Here is a 17,372-nt window from a genome sequence, read left to right as displayed (position 1 = left end):
GTATGGGAAGGTTAGTCTAGCCCCAACATCTGAATGGATAAAGTAGTGCAAGAGAATTGGAAGAAACGTAACATAATATATTGGAGTAGCCTCAAAGAGAAATGAGCAACATACTGTACAAGTCAAATAAATAATAAAATTAAAATCAAATCAATAAATTTCCTCAATTACTCTGGAGTGGGACCACATAATAATGTGATTTGACTAGGACTAGTATAATATGTACACTGTCGTGCAATGGTTTCCTAATATCTGCTTCATAATGAATAGAATAGAATAGAATAGAATAGAATAGAATAGAATAGAATAGAATAGAATAGAATAGAATAGAATAGAATAGAATAGAATAGAATAGAATAGAATAGAATAGAATAGAATAGAATAGAAGCTGGAAGAGACCTTGGAGGTCTTCTAGTCCAGCCCCCTGCTCAAGTAGGAGAACCGTCCTATACCATCTCAGACTGTCTAGTCTCTTCTTAAAAGTCTCCAGTGATGGAGCACCCATGATTTCTGAAGGCAAGCTATTCCATTGGTTAAGTGTCCTCTCTGTCAGGAAGTTTCTCCTTAATTCCAGGTTGCTTCTCTCTTTGATCAGTTTCCAACCATTGTTTCTTGTCCTGCCCTCTGGTGCTTTGAAGAATAATGTGACCCCCCTCTTCTTTGTGTCAGCCCCTCAAATATTGGAATACTGCTATCATGTCTCCCCTATTTGTTTTCTTTAGACTAGCCAAACCCAAGTCCTGCAGCCGTTCTTTGTATGTTTTAGTTTCCAGGCTCTTCTCTGAATTTTTTCCAAACTCTCAACATCTTTTTTGTAAAAGGTAATATGGTGACCAAAATTGGTTGCAGTATTCCAGGTGTGGATATATATATGAAAGTAAAGTTTTACAAGTACAGATAAAATAGATAAGGAATTATTTTACCTAGGAATAATGGGTCTCAGTTCACAGCAAAGTCAATGATAAAGAATAAATGGATACTGCCATCATTGCATGCGAACTGTTCTTTTTTTTAAAAAAATGATATAGCTATTGAATTAAAAAAAATACATGTTAATATTGTACCTTTATTAAGTTACTTCAAAATCACAAAAGAGTACAAGATTTCAATTTCTTAAGACCTTGTAATCAGATAATTTACAAAACTCTTCCCCACTTGCCAAAAATAGTGAGAAAACCAGTGGTTCATGTAAAAGTATTCCTTTATTACAAAAATATATTAATACTCATTCCCTTATTGACAGTTGTGTAAAATAGATAATTATTTACATTATAAAAAGGAAAAATCATATCTTAGGGTCACATTCTATCAAAATCCCAGATCTGAGTTTCTAATACTAGCTTCTAATACTAGCTTCTAAAGAGTTATATTTTTCATCCAGGTTTCTGCTTATCAGTTTTCACTGGTTGCTCAGATCTTCACATCTGTTTATTAAGATGTTTGTCTTGTCTTCTCCCCATCCTCATTATTTGAATGAAACACCAGATCAGAGTAGCAAATGTCCTCCTGTAATAATTGATTATTAAAAGATGAAATGAAATAATAGTAATAATTCAGAGTCATAACAAGAAAACTATTGATGTACCCAAACTATACTCAAGTAGGCTTATTTCTGAGCATGCAGGTGTATTAACCATACTATTATATGTATATAAGACACATAGAAGAGTATAGGCCATGAATTAGGGATGCCATTTTACAAGATTACATTTTCCATCTCTCTCACACAAAATAAGGAATCCAGACTGCAGATTTATTGACTTATTTATTAATTTATTAGATAGTTCTTAAATATTCTTGTTCCTCCCAAATAAAGACACTCCTTTTCTGAATACGCCACACATTAAAAGACAACAGTCATTTGACTAGATCTATAGGACTACCAATAACCATTAGGAAAAGCAATAGTAAAACTTGAAATATTGTCCAAAAAGGGGAAAGTAACAAACAGACATACCTGTAATGTCTCTAAAGCTGGTGGCACTGAGTCCTTGGGCTGGAAACCTTATGGGGAAAAAGAAAACATTTTTTTAAATGTAATTTTCTTTGCTTTTTTCTTTTGTTTTAACATTTAGCTGGACTTTTCTCTTGATGCCCTGGGCTCTTGAAGACTCTATCTTGTGCTTATGCCCAGAGATATTTGGTATATATAAATCAAATAAAAACAATAAACAGAATCATATTTAAGTCTTGAGATTCAACTGCAAACAGAGCCAGAGGAATGATACCATGAAAGAATTGGTGGTGTTATTTCCCTTGCTGCCCTCTCTCTCTCTCTCTCTCTCTCTCTCTCTCTCTCTCTCTCTCTCTCTCTCTCTCTCTCTCTCTCTCTCTCTCTCTCTCTCTCTCTCTCTCTCTCTCTCTCTCTCTCAAAATATCTTGGTCTCTGCCCATTTTAAAGATGTGTTTTTCTGAATCTCCTATGATTGGTCATTGGTCTTAACCTAGTACGGAAAAGCAATGCCTCCTTGCCATCAACCCTCAGAAGCTCTATAGCCTGACGTTCCAACCTAAGAAGCTAGAAGATGGGTTGGGTGTTTGTTCTCCCCAACTGGAAGTTAGTTCTGAGGAGCATAAGCTGGATGTCTTGCAAAAAATGGCAGTTTTTGCTCAGGTCTTTTTACTTTAATTCTATTGTGATTTTATGACCTTTCTGAATTTGCTTTATTTGCACATCGTTCTGAAGATCCCTGAAGGGATCATCTTAATAATTATTTCAATCAATCAAAAGATAGCAGCAGGGAAATACCCAGAAAGGGTCAAACAGTCAATGGTGGTTGCATAGGGCACATAAAAGGAGCAGGGCTTTGAACATATGGTGACAGCTGCCGTCTTGACTTTTTGATCCCCATAGCTGAAGCTGGACCTCAAAAGGATTAACTTAGTCTAGCCACCTTAGCTGTCATATTAAGCCTTAGCATGTGAATACTGTAGAGATGGAGGTCAAGGATATGAAGGGACCATGAGCAGAAAACTACCTGCCTTAGTATCCTGTTATCTGCTTGTCTATGAGCTCATTACAATTAGCACTGCCAAGGACTGCCAGAACCAGCTAGATATGAGAGACTCCACCCTGGCTGGGATGTTTGGATGTTCTCTAAGATTGACTAGGGAGTACACCAAGAAACAATGCTTTTGCTGTGCATTATTTCCTGCTTGTTAAAACTGTATAAAAGACAATAAACTCTGCGTAGGCAGACAGACGTTTTGGGACACCCTGCGATGACTGGTCTCTGAATCCCACATTTTGGTGCCCTGAACAGGGACTTTCCTCCAGGAGAGCAACTTTCAACATATTTACCTTTGTCTGGAATAGACCCCAAGGTACCTTCGCCCTACAGGACCCCTCAGAGGTAAGTATGGGTTGCAATCTATCTCACCAACAGCAGCAGCATGTAGAGGAACTTCACTTCCTGCTACAAAAGTCAGGGCTTAAAGCTCCTGAGGCAGAGATAAAGGAACTCATTGGTGAGATAGGGAAACATTGTCCTTGGTATCCAGAGTGCGGGATGCTCCGTTTACAGGACTGGGCAATGATAGGGCATACTTTACATCTTGAACCCCGGGCTCCAGTTCAGATATTACATCTATGGTTTCAATGCTGCCACGCAGTGGAAACATTTGGCTCTGATGCTTTGGCAGGACAACAATTGACCACAAAACCTCCACCTGATTATGATAAAATAAAAAATTTTCCCCCTAAATCATCTTTAATTAAACCTTCAGCTCCTCATGAAGAGGTTAATTCTTCTGCTTCTTCACAGCCATTGTATACCCTCATGAGGCAAATTTTAGAGGAACAATTAGAAAAAGGCGGGGGGGGGGAATGTAGAAGAAATTGCTGACGGGTCTGGTCCCTTTGCTTCAGTTGATGCTCAAATTGTTTTACCAGCTGCCACTCTACATGTTTCTTCTGAATACGCTTACCAAGCATTTGGAAAAGTGCCTGTGTCTGGCAAACCTCATCAAGCCTTCTCTAACATCAGGCAGAAGGCTACTGAGCCATATCCTGATTTTGTTAACAGATTACAGGATATAGGAACAGCCTCTTATCAAACCAATTTATTGGCAGCCGCTTTATCGCAAGGCAGCAAGCCTCAAGGAAAGTGGAAAACTGTGGAAAACCCGGTCATTTTAAAAGGGAATGTCAAAATCCGGGGGGGGGGGGGCATGTCTGCAGCATCTCGCAACCCTTTCTATCAGAGGTTGAAACCAAAACCAAGTGTTTTTTCTGTCTTTTTCTTTTAATCTGGCTCTTTGGACTATTTGATTCCTTTTGTCGGAGGTGAGGACACCTCCCACTTCACACCTGCAAAAGACCCCAGGTTCAATATTCCTTTTAGTCTTTCCCCACTGTCTTTTGAAGTTGGTGGGATAAATTGTAAGTAACCATAAATGTTCCCCTTCTTTTAATTAAAAGGGGAAGCTTGTTTATATATATATATATATTTATGTATATATATATATATATATATATATATATATATATATATATATATATATATATATATATATATATGTATGTATATATGTATATATGTATATATATACATATATATATGTATATATTTATGTATATATATATATATACATTTATATATATATTTATATATATATATATATATATATATTTATATATATATACATATATATTTATATATATATATATTGTTTATATATATATATATTTATGTATATATATATATATATGTATATATGTATATATTTATGTATATATATACATATATATATACATATATATATACATATATATATACATATATATATACATATATATATATATACACACACACACATATATACATATATATATATATACACATATATACATATATATATATATATACATATATATATATATATATATATATATATATATATATATATATATATATATATATATATATATATATATATATATATATATATATATATATCTGTGTGTGTGTGTGTGTGTGTGTGTGTACATTTGGAACATTAAGCTTGGACTTGGAATGGTGGGGAAAATGGGAGATGGTTAAAGGGCCCTATAAATCCATGTTTGGTTAGAATCACCTCCTGATTTTTCTCACTTCTTGCAGGACAAGCCATATGTCTAAATGAATGTTGTTTTACTAGTATCTGTGTATATATGTCTGTCTATGTTGTTCTGTGTTATTCCAAGAAGGAACAGTAAATTGCTGATTTTATTGTTGTAAGTGTTTGCATGAGAAGAGTTTTAAGACTTTTGCTTATCTGAATCATATGACATGGAAAATTTGCTTTCTACATGTCTGATCCCTGTTTGTACCCCTTCTGCAGCGATTCAAAACTTCACTGGCTTGAGCAAATTTCTATTAAATAAAAACTTTAACTATGGGACTATATCTAGTTGGGGGTTGACTGCCTATGATCTACCCCCTGATGTAATTGCTTTGCACACCCCAATAGTAGCAGTCCCTGAGAATATAACATGCGCAAAAATAGTTAATTGTACATCTTCAAGTAAAAAACCTCACTGTTTTCGTATTAGTTCACCTGTTTTAAATTATACAGCTTTTGAGGAAACTTCCTTTAATTTTGCTCATGTTTGGCTCCCACAAGGATGGTTTTTTACATGTGGTCAAGAAACTTTTAATTACATTCCTGCTAATATTAGTGAAGCACAGTGTTGTCTCAGCCGGTTGATTCCTGTTTTGCTTTCCAAACAGCTAATTCACTCAAACCGTTCTCGATGTGGAGTCACGCTAGATAGCACTTGTGACTCTGAAACAGCTTTACTAAATAAAGCAGAATATGTAGCATTGGCTATATCTATAGTGGGTGTGCCAGCACTTGCTGCTCATGCTCATCTTAACATTAACGCTGTTGCATGTAAAAACAATTAATGCTACTTCTATAGCTATTTCAGCAATCAGCTGCAGGCTTTGTGTAAAGGTATTTTACAAAATTGTGCTGCTATTGATTACTTGCTTCTGCATTAGCATTTGGGTTGTGAAAGTTTTGAAGGAATGTGTTGTTTTAACATTTCAGATGAATCACGAACCATCCAGCACCAGCTCAATATTTTACACAATTTGGCCTCTGATTTGAAAATTGATACTTTAGGATCTTGGTGGGAAAGCCTTTGGGCTTGGCTACCCAAAGGTTAATTGGGAAATGTCTTATGCTGTTTAGTCATTATTTGTGCTATTTTGATTGGTGGGTGCTATTTTGTTCAGTGTCTCCCTTCCTTTTGCAACATATGTATCACAGCTTTTTGCCCTAAACCCCTTCCCACAATGCCTCAGAGTCAGGTATATGCCTTGTACAAGCAACTGCAAGGATATTCCTCTCCTGATTATGACCCTTCCATTGACCCTTTTTACAAGTCCTTGGCTAACAAAAAAGAAAAGAGTGAGGTATAGAGATGGAGGTCAAGGATATGAAGGGACCGTGTGCAGAAAACTGCCTGCCTTAGTATCCTGTTATCCGCATGTCTATGAGCTCATTACAATTAGCACTGCCAAGGACTGCCAGGAACCAGCTAGATATGAGAGACTCTGCCCTGGCTGGGATGTTTGGATGTTCTCTAAGATTGACTAGGGAGTACACCAAGAAACAATGCTTTTGCTGTGCGTTATTTCCTGCTTGTTAAAATAAACTTTGCGTAGGCAGACAGACATTTTGGGACACCCTGCGATGACTGGTCTCTGAATCCCACAAATACTTCTATTTTACAAGCCAGAATGTCACAATGAAATAGGATATATTTTCCTGATGTTACCTAATCTAGAAGGACAGCATCGAATCCAAAGCCAGATCACAATTAGTAGCAGAAATGCCAGTATTCCTATGACAGACAAATGTATTGCATAATGTTGATGGTCATTTGTATGGAAAGTTGTTTCTGTGGGAAGTGGGGAGAGAGAAAGAAGGTTGGTTTAGTCACAACTGCTTAGTAAACTCAAATCACTTAATTCTATCTTGCTCCTCATTTTACAGATTTGGAGAAATGGAACAGAAAGAAGATCCTTCTCTGCTGGTTACTTTCACCGTCTTTAGTATTGCTCACGCAGATAAGTTGTTTTAAAAAACTCTGATTTATCTTGTGACCTTTTTAATGGTCAAATTGGTGATCAAACAGTATTCCAGACAATATGTAGTGTCCATGGCATTAGAAAGCTGACTCACTGAAATACTACTTCAAACCTTTTAGATGCAAAAGAACCAACATTTTATCATAGACATAAAAAATAAATTTACCTGCATACAGTGTGGTGCTCAGATTCATGAACATGCCAGATGAATTGAATTTGACTTTGCACATAAATTCCTCCCCACTGACGGAAGAATTTTCTGGGATGTAAAGGATGCTGACAAATGTTAAGGAACCACTGTGGTTTTTCATTAAAAGAGTCTGTCCATCTTGGAGAATGTGAGAGGCATTCCAGGATATCTGGACCCAGTTGGAAACTCCATGTACCACACAAGCCAGCTGGCTGCCACTCTGTATTGCCTGGTCTTGTGCAGAAGGCTGTAAAATCATCATCCAGCTGCTTGAGGTATAACTGTCTGAGGAGGAGATGGAGATGACAACTCAATAAACAAATGACTCTTTGTAATTGTTAAAGTGGACAACTGCTTTCAGTGGATTTACTAAACAGGATCTTAGCCCTATTAGGCTAATCTGTATTTCCATTTCAAATCCATTATTCACCTCCTACATATGGCTACTTATGCTATTTATGATTGTGAAACCTGGTCTCTGAAAAAGACAAGTAGGGTGGATGCCTTTGAACTGTGGTGCTGGAAGTGACTATTATGCATCCTGTGGATGGCAAAAATAACAAACAAAGAAGTCCTAGGCCGAACCTCAGCAAAAAATATCACTTGAAGCCAAGATCACCAAAGAGAGGCTGTCATAATTTGGTCATGTCATGAGAGCTGACTCACTCAAAAAGTCGGTTATGCTGTGAGTGATCATCAATAAAAAGAGAAGGGGCCATCCTAATACCCACTGGCTGGACACTATAAAAGATGGCATTGGGATGACTATGGCAGATCTGAAGGAGGCAGTGCAAGACAGAGAGGCATGGAGATGCTGGTCCATAAAGTGGCCGAGGGTCAGACATGACTGAATGATTGAAGATGACGACTTACCTCCCACAATCAAAGAAAATGCATTGGCAAAGTTCAAGGAGAAGTAACTTGGGGTTCGGTCCGCACACAGATATAAGCCAGCGTCTTCTACTTTTGTGTTGAAAATTTCTAGTGTCAGCTTCTGTGCTTCAGTCTTGCAGTTAAATTTCCCATTGCTGCCATCAAGCCCACATTTATCTGTTAAAAGCCTTAGTTTATTCTGTTCTCTTTTATACCAAAGAATATTATTTACGTTGCTGTTAATGTTTTTTGAAAAATTGCACACGATTGTTGCTTTTCCCCCAACATCCACAAATAGAAACTGATTATTCTGGGCTTTGTATACTGTGAAGACAAAATAAGAATTATATATTGGGATTCTAATTTTAATTTGATGTCACATCAGGGGCAGGGAAGTCAAAGATCACATTCACCTCAGCTACATATAGTTGATCTTGGGCCACAGGTTATGAGGATCTGTTTCCCGCTGGAGGAAATATATACTATAATGGGATAAAATAAGTAACTTAAAAGGCAGCATTATACCTTTGATAGAATACTGTATTTCTGTCAAGTCCAGTCTAAGAATGATATAGATATAACAATCCATCCAAGGATCAGTTCTTTATTTGCTTACATCCAATAGGCAGAATCTTGCCAGACTAAACCTTTAGTATTCTACAGATATGTCCTGGGAAATTCTAAAGAGTAGCTATCCTAATTCTCTTCTTTTTTTCTATTCAGGTCTGGATGGCGTTGCCTCTTGTTTCACTCCCTCCTTAGAATGTGATACTTCCTAGTAGTTTCCTAGGAAACTACTTCACTGTAATCCATCACACCTCCCCCTTTGTAGGTACCATCCCTTACATCTTGACTAGAATGAAAAAAAAACCAGAAACAGAGTTCTGGAGAAAACTCTTTAAGAAATCAAGTTAGACAACTACAAAGGCTTCTGTGGCATTTCAAAGACTATCAAGTAAATTTTAATTGATTTCATGGAATGAAAACTGCTAAAATGTTATTAGCCTATAAGATACCACATTTTTTGCCCCCTTCTGCCACATGTAGAAAATCTCTTCTCAGAATCAGATCCAAAAGTGCTTGGCTAAGAGATTTCTGATAGAACAGATTGGACTTACCGATGGAGAGCAGGATAAGGCATTTGATGAACTGCATTGCTCAAGTGAGCATCCAAAGAAGGGCTGGCAATTTGTGTACACCAGGTGGGTGGTTACAGTGTTGATAGCAAGCCATCAAAAAACATTGGTGGCATGTGAGTCACCTCTTTGGTTGACACATTGGTGTGGATTCTGCTGCCTGCATTTCACCACCTCCTGTTTGACTTGGTTCTTCACATCTTTAGAACAGGACTGCAGGATATTTTCAGTTACTAGGTTAGTTTGGGGGGTGGGGTGTCATAGTTCTTGCTTTTTGGCTCCCTTGGTTTACAAGCTGATTTTACATACTATTATAGCATTATCTGAGCAGAATAATATTACTCAGTAATATGAATATTAGTGTGGGTGGAGAGGGGCTTGGATTTCCTCATTGCATAGCAACATGTCTTCCTAAAACTCTGCCTGCTTTCCTTTAAAAAAGGGAAAAGTTAGCTATCAAACACAGATTTAAAGTTTTTCCGGTTGAGAATGTTTTCCTTGGCTTTCTTCCTTCTCTTTCTCTAAGGAGTGACAGGCACTCTAAAGGTGTTGCTGTGCATGGACTGTTTTAGATCAAACTGTTGAAAATTAACTGAAGAGGCTGCAAGCTGAAGAGAAGTCTAAGATGTTTGCTCATTGTGCTGGGATTCTTCTACTTGTCTTGCATGGTAAGTATTTTCAGATTCAGAATTTACTACTTGATTTTCTTCCAGAGGTTAATTATCATTAAGGAAAGGGTGCTTTCAGGTGAAGCTTTTCTCCATTAATCACTAGTTTATTTCTCTCATCCATGTGCAGTGCAGCCTTTTTTATTTATATTTAAATACACACACAACATAACGAGAGAGAGGTTATTAACTTGGATCTATGACTGTCAGAATGTGACTTCAGACAGGTTATCTCGATGATTACTTAGAGTACATCTCTAGAAATAAGCAAAGCATAACTGTCAGCTTTCAGTATTTCCTATCAGCAGAGCACAGCTTATAGACAACAAATTATTGTTCTTATAATAACATTAGAAACACAAAAGCACTAATTTGCAAAACAAATTGAGAAGTATTTTACAGGCAATATTTAAAGCTTTTTTCTGATACAAATGTTATTTTCAAATACGTAAATTCTACAAAAATCCATTTTTTCTACGCCAAAAAATTTAACACTTGAGTTGTATAGTTTCTGTGTTTTATTTCTATTCTGTTTATATGGCCTTGCATAATACCTTCATGAATAAAACAAATACAACTCAAGAACTTTCCAAATTATAATTGATTGATTGATTGATTGATTGATTGTGTGGCTTCTACACCAACAGTGTATTAATTTGTAGTGTAGACTATATACTAATTGCTCCATCCAGCCAAGGTGATGTTTTGGGGGTTTGTAGAGGGGGAAATCCATCTTAATGTAGACTGCAAAACTGAATGAACTGAACCAATGAGTGAAGAATGCATATATGGAGAGAAGAGACATTCCTATTTTCTCTCTGCTTCATTTTGTAATAAAAGGTTTATTTGTTTTCTTGCTATAGCAGCTGATTCACAGGGTAATGAAGTAAAAACGATTGTGGTCCCTTTTGGAGGCACGGTAAATATCAGCTGTGAAATTTCAGCTGAGGCTTTCGAACGGACCGTGACCTGGTACAAGGAAGGACAAAACAAAAACCTGCACAAGATTGATCAGGATGACAAGAACTTGAAAGGAGACCAAACGTGTACCCTACACTTGTGTAATCTGATTATCAACAATGCACAAAGGAATGTCTCTGGTATTTATACCTGTGTAGTAATACAGGAAGACAGGATACTCATGCACAGGACAAGAGTGATAATTACAGGTGAGAATTCAAGCATATTAATAACTCCCTCAGTGACTTTGGGCCAGCTATACTTTCTCAGTCCATACTACTGTACAGAGTTCTTGTGAAGAAAAATGAGCAGAGTCTTATGTGTACCACCCATAGTATTGAAGGAGAAGCGGGATATATACGTTAATAAATAAATGATGTAATCAAGCTCATTTTTGGGAAGAACTAGAAAGATGATGGTTCACAGTGGAAGGTGGACATATTATGCATGCACATTTCAGTCACAAAAAGAAATCCAGATACTTTCACCATCATAAATTGTAAAGTGTGGGCATGAAATATGGAAAGATTAAACATTTCTAATGCCCTGCCAATGTATGGGAATTCTTTGCCATGAACAGCCCAGTACATCTCCTTTTAATATTTTATTTTCATGTACTGTTCACAATTTGCTATAAAATGGATTGGTCTTTGGCTGCTATAATTTGCTTTATCACCTCTCAGAACATTTGCTTTGATCTGATTGCTAGCCTACCTATCAATTTTATGAATGTGGTAAGCTAACCTACTTATTATCTTATAAATAAATATAATTCAAACTTAATTGAACAATAGAGTTCAAAGCAAATTTAAAAGAATGTACACAAATTCTTTTTTTGATGGAAGGGAATATGTTTTAAATAGTTCTATTCAAAAACAAGTTATTTCCTTGACAATACAAGACTTTATGAGTAGGATATGTGTGATAAAATTACTTAGGTCTTTAAAAAAAAATTCCTAGCATTTTCCTGCAAGCATAATTTAGAGAGCCAATTTAGTCTACTATTTAAGGCAACAGGCTCAAAAACAGGAGACTGTGAGCTCAAGTCCCAACTTAGCCATGAAAGCAAGTTAGGTGACTTTGGGCCAGTCACTTTCTGTGAGCGCAACCCATCTTACAGGGTTGTTGTTGTGGGGAAAATAGGAGGAGGAAGGTGTGTTGGATCTGTTTATCATTTTGAGTTTTTTGTAATAATAATAAAATTGGGATACAAATTAATCAAAGAAAGAAAGAAAGAAATTCAAGGGATATATAGCTAATAATAACCATTATCGTTTTTCATCTTTTGTAGAAACTTTGAAGCCAAATCTTTCCCTCCTTGTTCCATCCGTCTTGCAGGATGGACCTCTGAAGCATGATATTCCTCTGCTCTGCACCCTTTTCAATGTTAACCCTAATTCAAATACCGTCTCTTGGAATATTAGTGGAAAAATTTATCAAGATAAGATAGATGCTGACATGATAGATGGGAAAGGAGCTTTCAGTATTTTGAGCTTGAAACTGATTCCTCCAGAGGACTGGCAGCCAGAAATGTCGTATAGTTGCTCATACCCAGGAAACATGACCATGCTGCAATCTTCACAACAGGAAGTGTCCTCAAACAGGAAGCATCACAGGTACAGCATGGCAAAATAGTCAAATCAATTGATTTATCCAGAAAATCTAATATAATCATCTCCAACCAGCTGTCCTCCACTTATGTTGAGCCACATGTCCCATCATCTACACTTAGAAGATGTAAGAATTTAGGTCTAAGTGGCTAAAGCCACTTCCATATGGTTGGCAAAGAAGATTGCATGGTTGTATCCATAGAATCACCGGGAGTTAAGCACAGCCCAAAGGAGTCTTTTCCTCTTTTATAGATGTGGAGTGTACCAGACTGTAGAAACCTGTAGCCTTATAGGTACATGAGTGTAACCTGTTAGTTCATTCTTACAGTCTTCTTGCTTTTGGTTCCTTGACAGCTCATCTAGCTTTTACCAGGGACATATCCTCACAACAAAGATTTGATAGAGTTGTCAGCATAGAGAGTAAGAAAGATGACCTTAATGGAAATATGCAAGAGCCATTACCTAGGCCACAGGTCTGCAACCCGCGGCTCTGGAGCCGCATGCGGCTCTTTCAGCTGTCTCCTGCGGCTCCCAGTCCTCTGCCATGTGCAGTCCAAAAAAAAAAGTGGGACTAAAAAAGTTCAAACAATCAATTCATATATGCAGGGTAGGTGCATATCTTGCCTTGGCTCCACTGTTCAGTCAAACCCTGTTTTGCGCATGCATGCACATTTGCACACATTTTTTGCAGCTCCCAGTTTTTCCTTTTGTGAGGGAACCGGTTCCGAGTGGCTCTTTCACTGTTTCAGGTTGCTGACCCCTGACCTAGGCAAACATTTTTTAAGCAAAATAATGTTTGGAAATGGCCTAGGAAGATTCACTGGAATGTAAGGAGGAGGAGGAGGAAGTACATTGCTATCAGATATGCAAAAATCTGTTATTACAGCTAATCTCAATTAAAGTAGTTTTATCCTTTCTATTGAGTTGATATCCTGATTTGTGGAGATGACACCAGGCCATTTCTAATACCAGACTGAAGCTGGATCAAAGTAATCCTACAAGAAATTAAATTTCCATTAGAAGGTGGAAGACAGCTTCTTATTCAAGCATTCTGATTCTCACCATGCAGAAATCTAAGAAAAGTCAATGAACTGCAGAACATACCATGTCTGTGGCCATTTTTGCTTTAGCTGCCAGAGAGATCAGAACTTCATACGGTGCACATTGCTGCCCCTGTCACCATCATCCACAGCTAATCAGTTTTGGAAGCTATGCGGTATTACTAGAGCCAATGTTGGGACAGGTGGCAAAGACTGGCAGAGAGAAATGGGCAGCAAAAGGGTGAGGAGCAGGGAAAGAAAAGATCCACATTTGACCTGGTGGAGGGAAGAGAAGGAGGCAGCTGAGAAAAGAAAAAAAGAACCATCTCCTGGCATTTTCCTCTTTCCTGCTGCTAAAGCTAGAGCAATAGCTGACTGTGGCCTCCATTTAAAATCAGGGAATCTACTGGCCTTGTTCCTGATGTGTGTTAAGAGGACCTTTAAAGATGGGAGGAAAGCAGGCAGGTAGACAGTTCATTTAGTGACCATTCAAAGTTATAACACTGAAAAAAGTGACTTATGATCATTTTTCACACCTTGCAGCATCTCCATGGTCATGTGATCAAAATTCAGATGCTTGGCAACTGACTCATATTGATGACGGTTGCAGTGTCTCGGGAACCTCTGACAAGCAAAGTCAATGGGGAAGCCAGATTCACTTAACAACTGTATTGCTCACTTTATAACTACATTGATTCACATAACAAATATGGCAAGAAAGGTTGTAAAATGGGGTAAAATTCACTTAATAACTGTCTCGCTTAGCTACAGAAATTTCAGACTCAATTGTGGTCGTAAGTCGAGGACTACCTGTATTTGTGGGTGGGGAAATACAGTACGAGGCCTCAGAGACATTGCTTGGTAAAAAGCCAAAGAACTATAGGTGAAAAAGTGGTTGAACTGCGAAAGCAGATAAGTTTGAATACCAAGGCTGTGGATTTCTGAAACAAGAGGTTGTGGTGTAAGGAAAATTGATTACTTGAGGGGAGGGGCAGATTTCTGAGCATTTTGGCCCAGTGGCTAGTCTAACGGATTGCATTTATTGTTCCCTGCTCTCAGTTCTCGCAGTCCTGCTTTCATGAGACTTTCTCTTTTGGGTTATCCCACAACACCCTTCTCTTTCAAATTGCACTGTTGATTTATTGTTCAGAGGGTATTTTTTTCAAGTAATGCATTTGACAGTGGCTTTGCCTTGTACAAACTATTATGTGATTCCTCAAAACTTTATCATGCTCCTGCTCTGCCCAGAAAATGAAGATAAGTTTGATCTTCAGGAATAAGATCCAAGAAGTATTTGGCAACTTGCACGATGGCATTTTGGAAAGTTCATATTGTTGAAGCATTCTGAGATTGAAGAGTGGGATTATGCTAGAATTAATTAAGAGAAAGGAAGACTGTACAGTGAGTGAGAATGGGAACTACAGTATATGCATTACATATGAGTTGGGTATTAGGACATTTTTATGTCAATAGGTTTCCAAATTACTTCACCTTTAGAAACCTAGGAAGATTGAAGATAGTTTCCAGTCCAGCAATGGCTGGGAAAATGGACCAGAAAATGTGTTTCTGGAACTAATATCTGTTGTTAATGTATTTTCATTTTAGCCATTTTTGTTCTCCTATTAGAGCCAAACTGTTGTATTTAAATTGTCATTTTAATTAAAATAGCCCAGGGTGTACTGTAGACAATAAAAGCAGTCAGTTAGAATTAAAAATAATAACAGAGAGAGCTAAAAAAAATTTACTCAGGCAGTGTTCCAAACCTAGCAATTCTACAGTTTTATCCCTAAATAGTTATTTAATGTTGCATCTGGGTAATGGAAGCCAGCAAAACAAAATTCAGAATAGCTTCCTGATGCAAAGTTCAAATTCTAGGCAAATAAAAGAATGCATAATCACTGGTGAGACTGACTTTGATTTTCTTCTTTTCTTCTTTAGATCAAAGAAGCAGAACTAAGTGGGAGAAGTTTAAATGTGGCTTAAAGGGTTGAGAGTTTTGTGTAATAATTAAAAAATGGAAAGACTCACAAAGAAGAAAATGAATGATGGAATTTAAAGGCTCAGCCTGAAGAACAGAAATGCTTATGTTAATATCCAACCTTTCCTTCTAATATGTCCCTGTGATTTATAGTCCACAAGCATATATTAAAGACTCAATTACAATTTTCCATAATTCCTTGAGAAGAAAAGGCACTTCCTTTACTGTAAAGTAGTTTGAGCTTTATCTTAGCAATTATCTACATGGTGGGTGCCTGCCAGTTTTTATACTATTCAAATGTTCAAGTATTTCTCCTTTATTATATCCAGCAATAGAGCGATGTGGTGGTCTAGAGGTGGAGCTCTCACTTCACAATCAGGAAGCTGTGAGTTCAATCCTAGGTAGCTACAGATATTTCTCTCTTTGGGCTCAATGAGTAATTGTCTGCTGGGAACTCCACATAGGTGTCAGGAAGGGTTCCGTTCAGTTGCCCTGACTCCACCCCAATGCAAGGGATTACAAGGTCATCAAAAGAAAAAAAGTATCCAGCAATAATTCTGTACATAGGCACAGCATTATAAAATTAGTAACATGGCTACTGTGAATGCTTCCTCTGTGCCACTCAAATTAGCTTTCAAAAAGATCTTCATTTTATCTTAGCAAAATCCTTAGGGGTAGCTATATCTAGCCTTTCTAGGTCTTTTGCTAGAAATACAAAAATTCAAAAGAAGTTCTTTCCAGATCAGATCACGCAGCTTGTCAATTGTTATTTTTCTCTCTCTCTCATATTTCTGGATCACTGTAGATGAATGTTCTGTCTTCTGCTTGCAAGTCTATCATTTCCCCAGCTATCCTAGTCCCTCACCTATATTTTGAAAATATAAATCTTAATAGTTGTGAACCATGCCTGAAGATCCATCATTTCGCCAATGTTTATATGGCTATTTGTGTATGCCCCATGTTATTAATTTTTACTGCAAATGTTCTGAATTTTGCATTTTACTTTTATGCTTATCACATCATGTTTCATAAAAATCATGTCACATTACTTTCAGTATGTGATAAAAAGTTTTACACGGGGGGGAGGGAAGAGGGAGAGAAAGAGAGAGATTCATAAGAATTACTTGGTGAACTGAATGAGAACTAAGAGGCATCATCTTACAAGAGTCATTCATTTACAGAAACACACAGTTCTTATCTGAGAGCTAGGAAAATAGCCCTCTTGCTATTATATGCAAATATATGCCAATTCTGTCAAGGTACTGACAGATAAAACTCAAAACAAGGGAAAAGTTTAGTTGAATCGATATATCCCAGATCAAATGTTCCATTTCAATTTAACATTGGGCATTGTCTTTAAATAGTTTATAATTTGATCCACACCTAACCAAATCTGAGTTAGCCACTTGTCAGATTTGCACATGAAAACTTATCTAGAACACTTCTCAGTACCAAAACTTGAGGCTGGAATAAGAATCCATCAAAGAACAGGTCAAGAGGCTGGAATAAAAATCCATCAAAGAACAGATATTGCCAGAAGAAATATCAACAACCTAAGATATGCAGATGATACCACTCTAATGGCAGAAAGTGAAGAAGAACTAAAGAGCCTCTTGTTGCGGGTGAAGAAGGAGAGTGCCAAAGAATTGAGGCCTTTGAACTATGGTGCTGGAAAAGACTCCTGCAAGTCCCTTGGACTGCGAGGTGATCCAACCGGTCAGTCCTAGAGGAGATCAAACCTGACTGCTCTTTAGAAGGCCAGATCCTGAAGCTAAAACTCAAATACTTTGGCCACCTAATGAGAAGGAAGGACTCACTGGAGAAGAGCCTAATGATTG

General features: G+C 37.3%; 1 protein-coding gene across 2 annotated transcripts; it reads left to right on the top strand.

The window, feature by feature from the left end:
• The first annotated feature begins 8,057 nt into the window (after positions 1–8,057).
• Positions 8,058–16,391, top strand: LOC308667042 (uncharacterized protein). Of its 2 annotated transcripts, none has more exons than XM_081326097.1 (5): positions 8,058–8,970; positions 9,805–9,946; positions 10,810–11,115; positions 12,198–12,522; positions 15,495–16,391. In XM_081326097.1, the coding sequence occupies exons 2-5, from the start codon at positions 9,904–9,906 to the stop codon at positions 15,511–15,513; spliced, it is 693 nt and encodes a 230-aa protein (XP_081182223.1). In that variant the 5' UTR covers positions 8,058–8,970; positions 9,805–9,903; the 3' UTR covers positions 15,514–16,391. The 2 variants fall into 2 exon arrangements, with proteins under 2 accessions (XP_081182223.1, XP_081182224.1); XM_081326098.1 differs by lacking the exon at positions 8,058–8,970 and adding an exon at positions 9,271–9,344.
• Positions 16,392–17,372: the final 981 nt, after the last annotated feature.

This window comes from Vipera berus (genome assembly GCF_964194415.1).
Source record: "Vipera berus genome assembly, chromosome: 3".
NCBI classification, from domain to species: domain Eukaryota; kingdom Metazoa; phylum Chordata; class Lepidosauria; order Squamata; family Viperidae; genus Vipera; species Vipera berus.
This window is presented reverse-complemented; position numbering and strand designations above follow the sequence as displayed.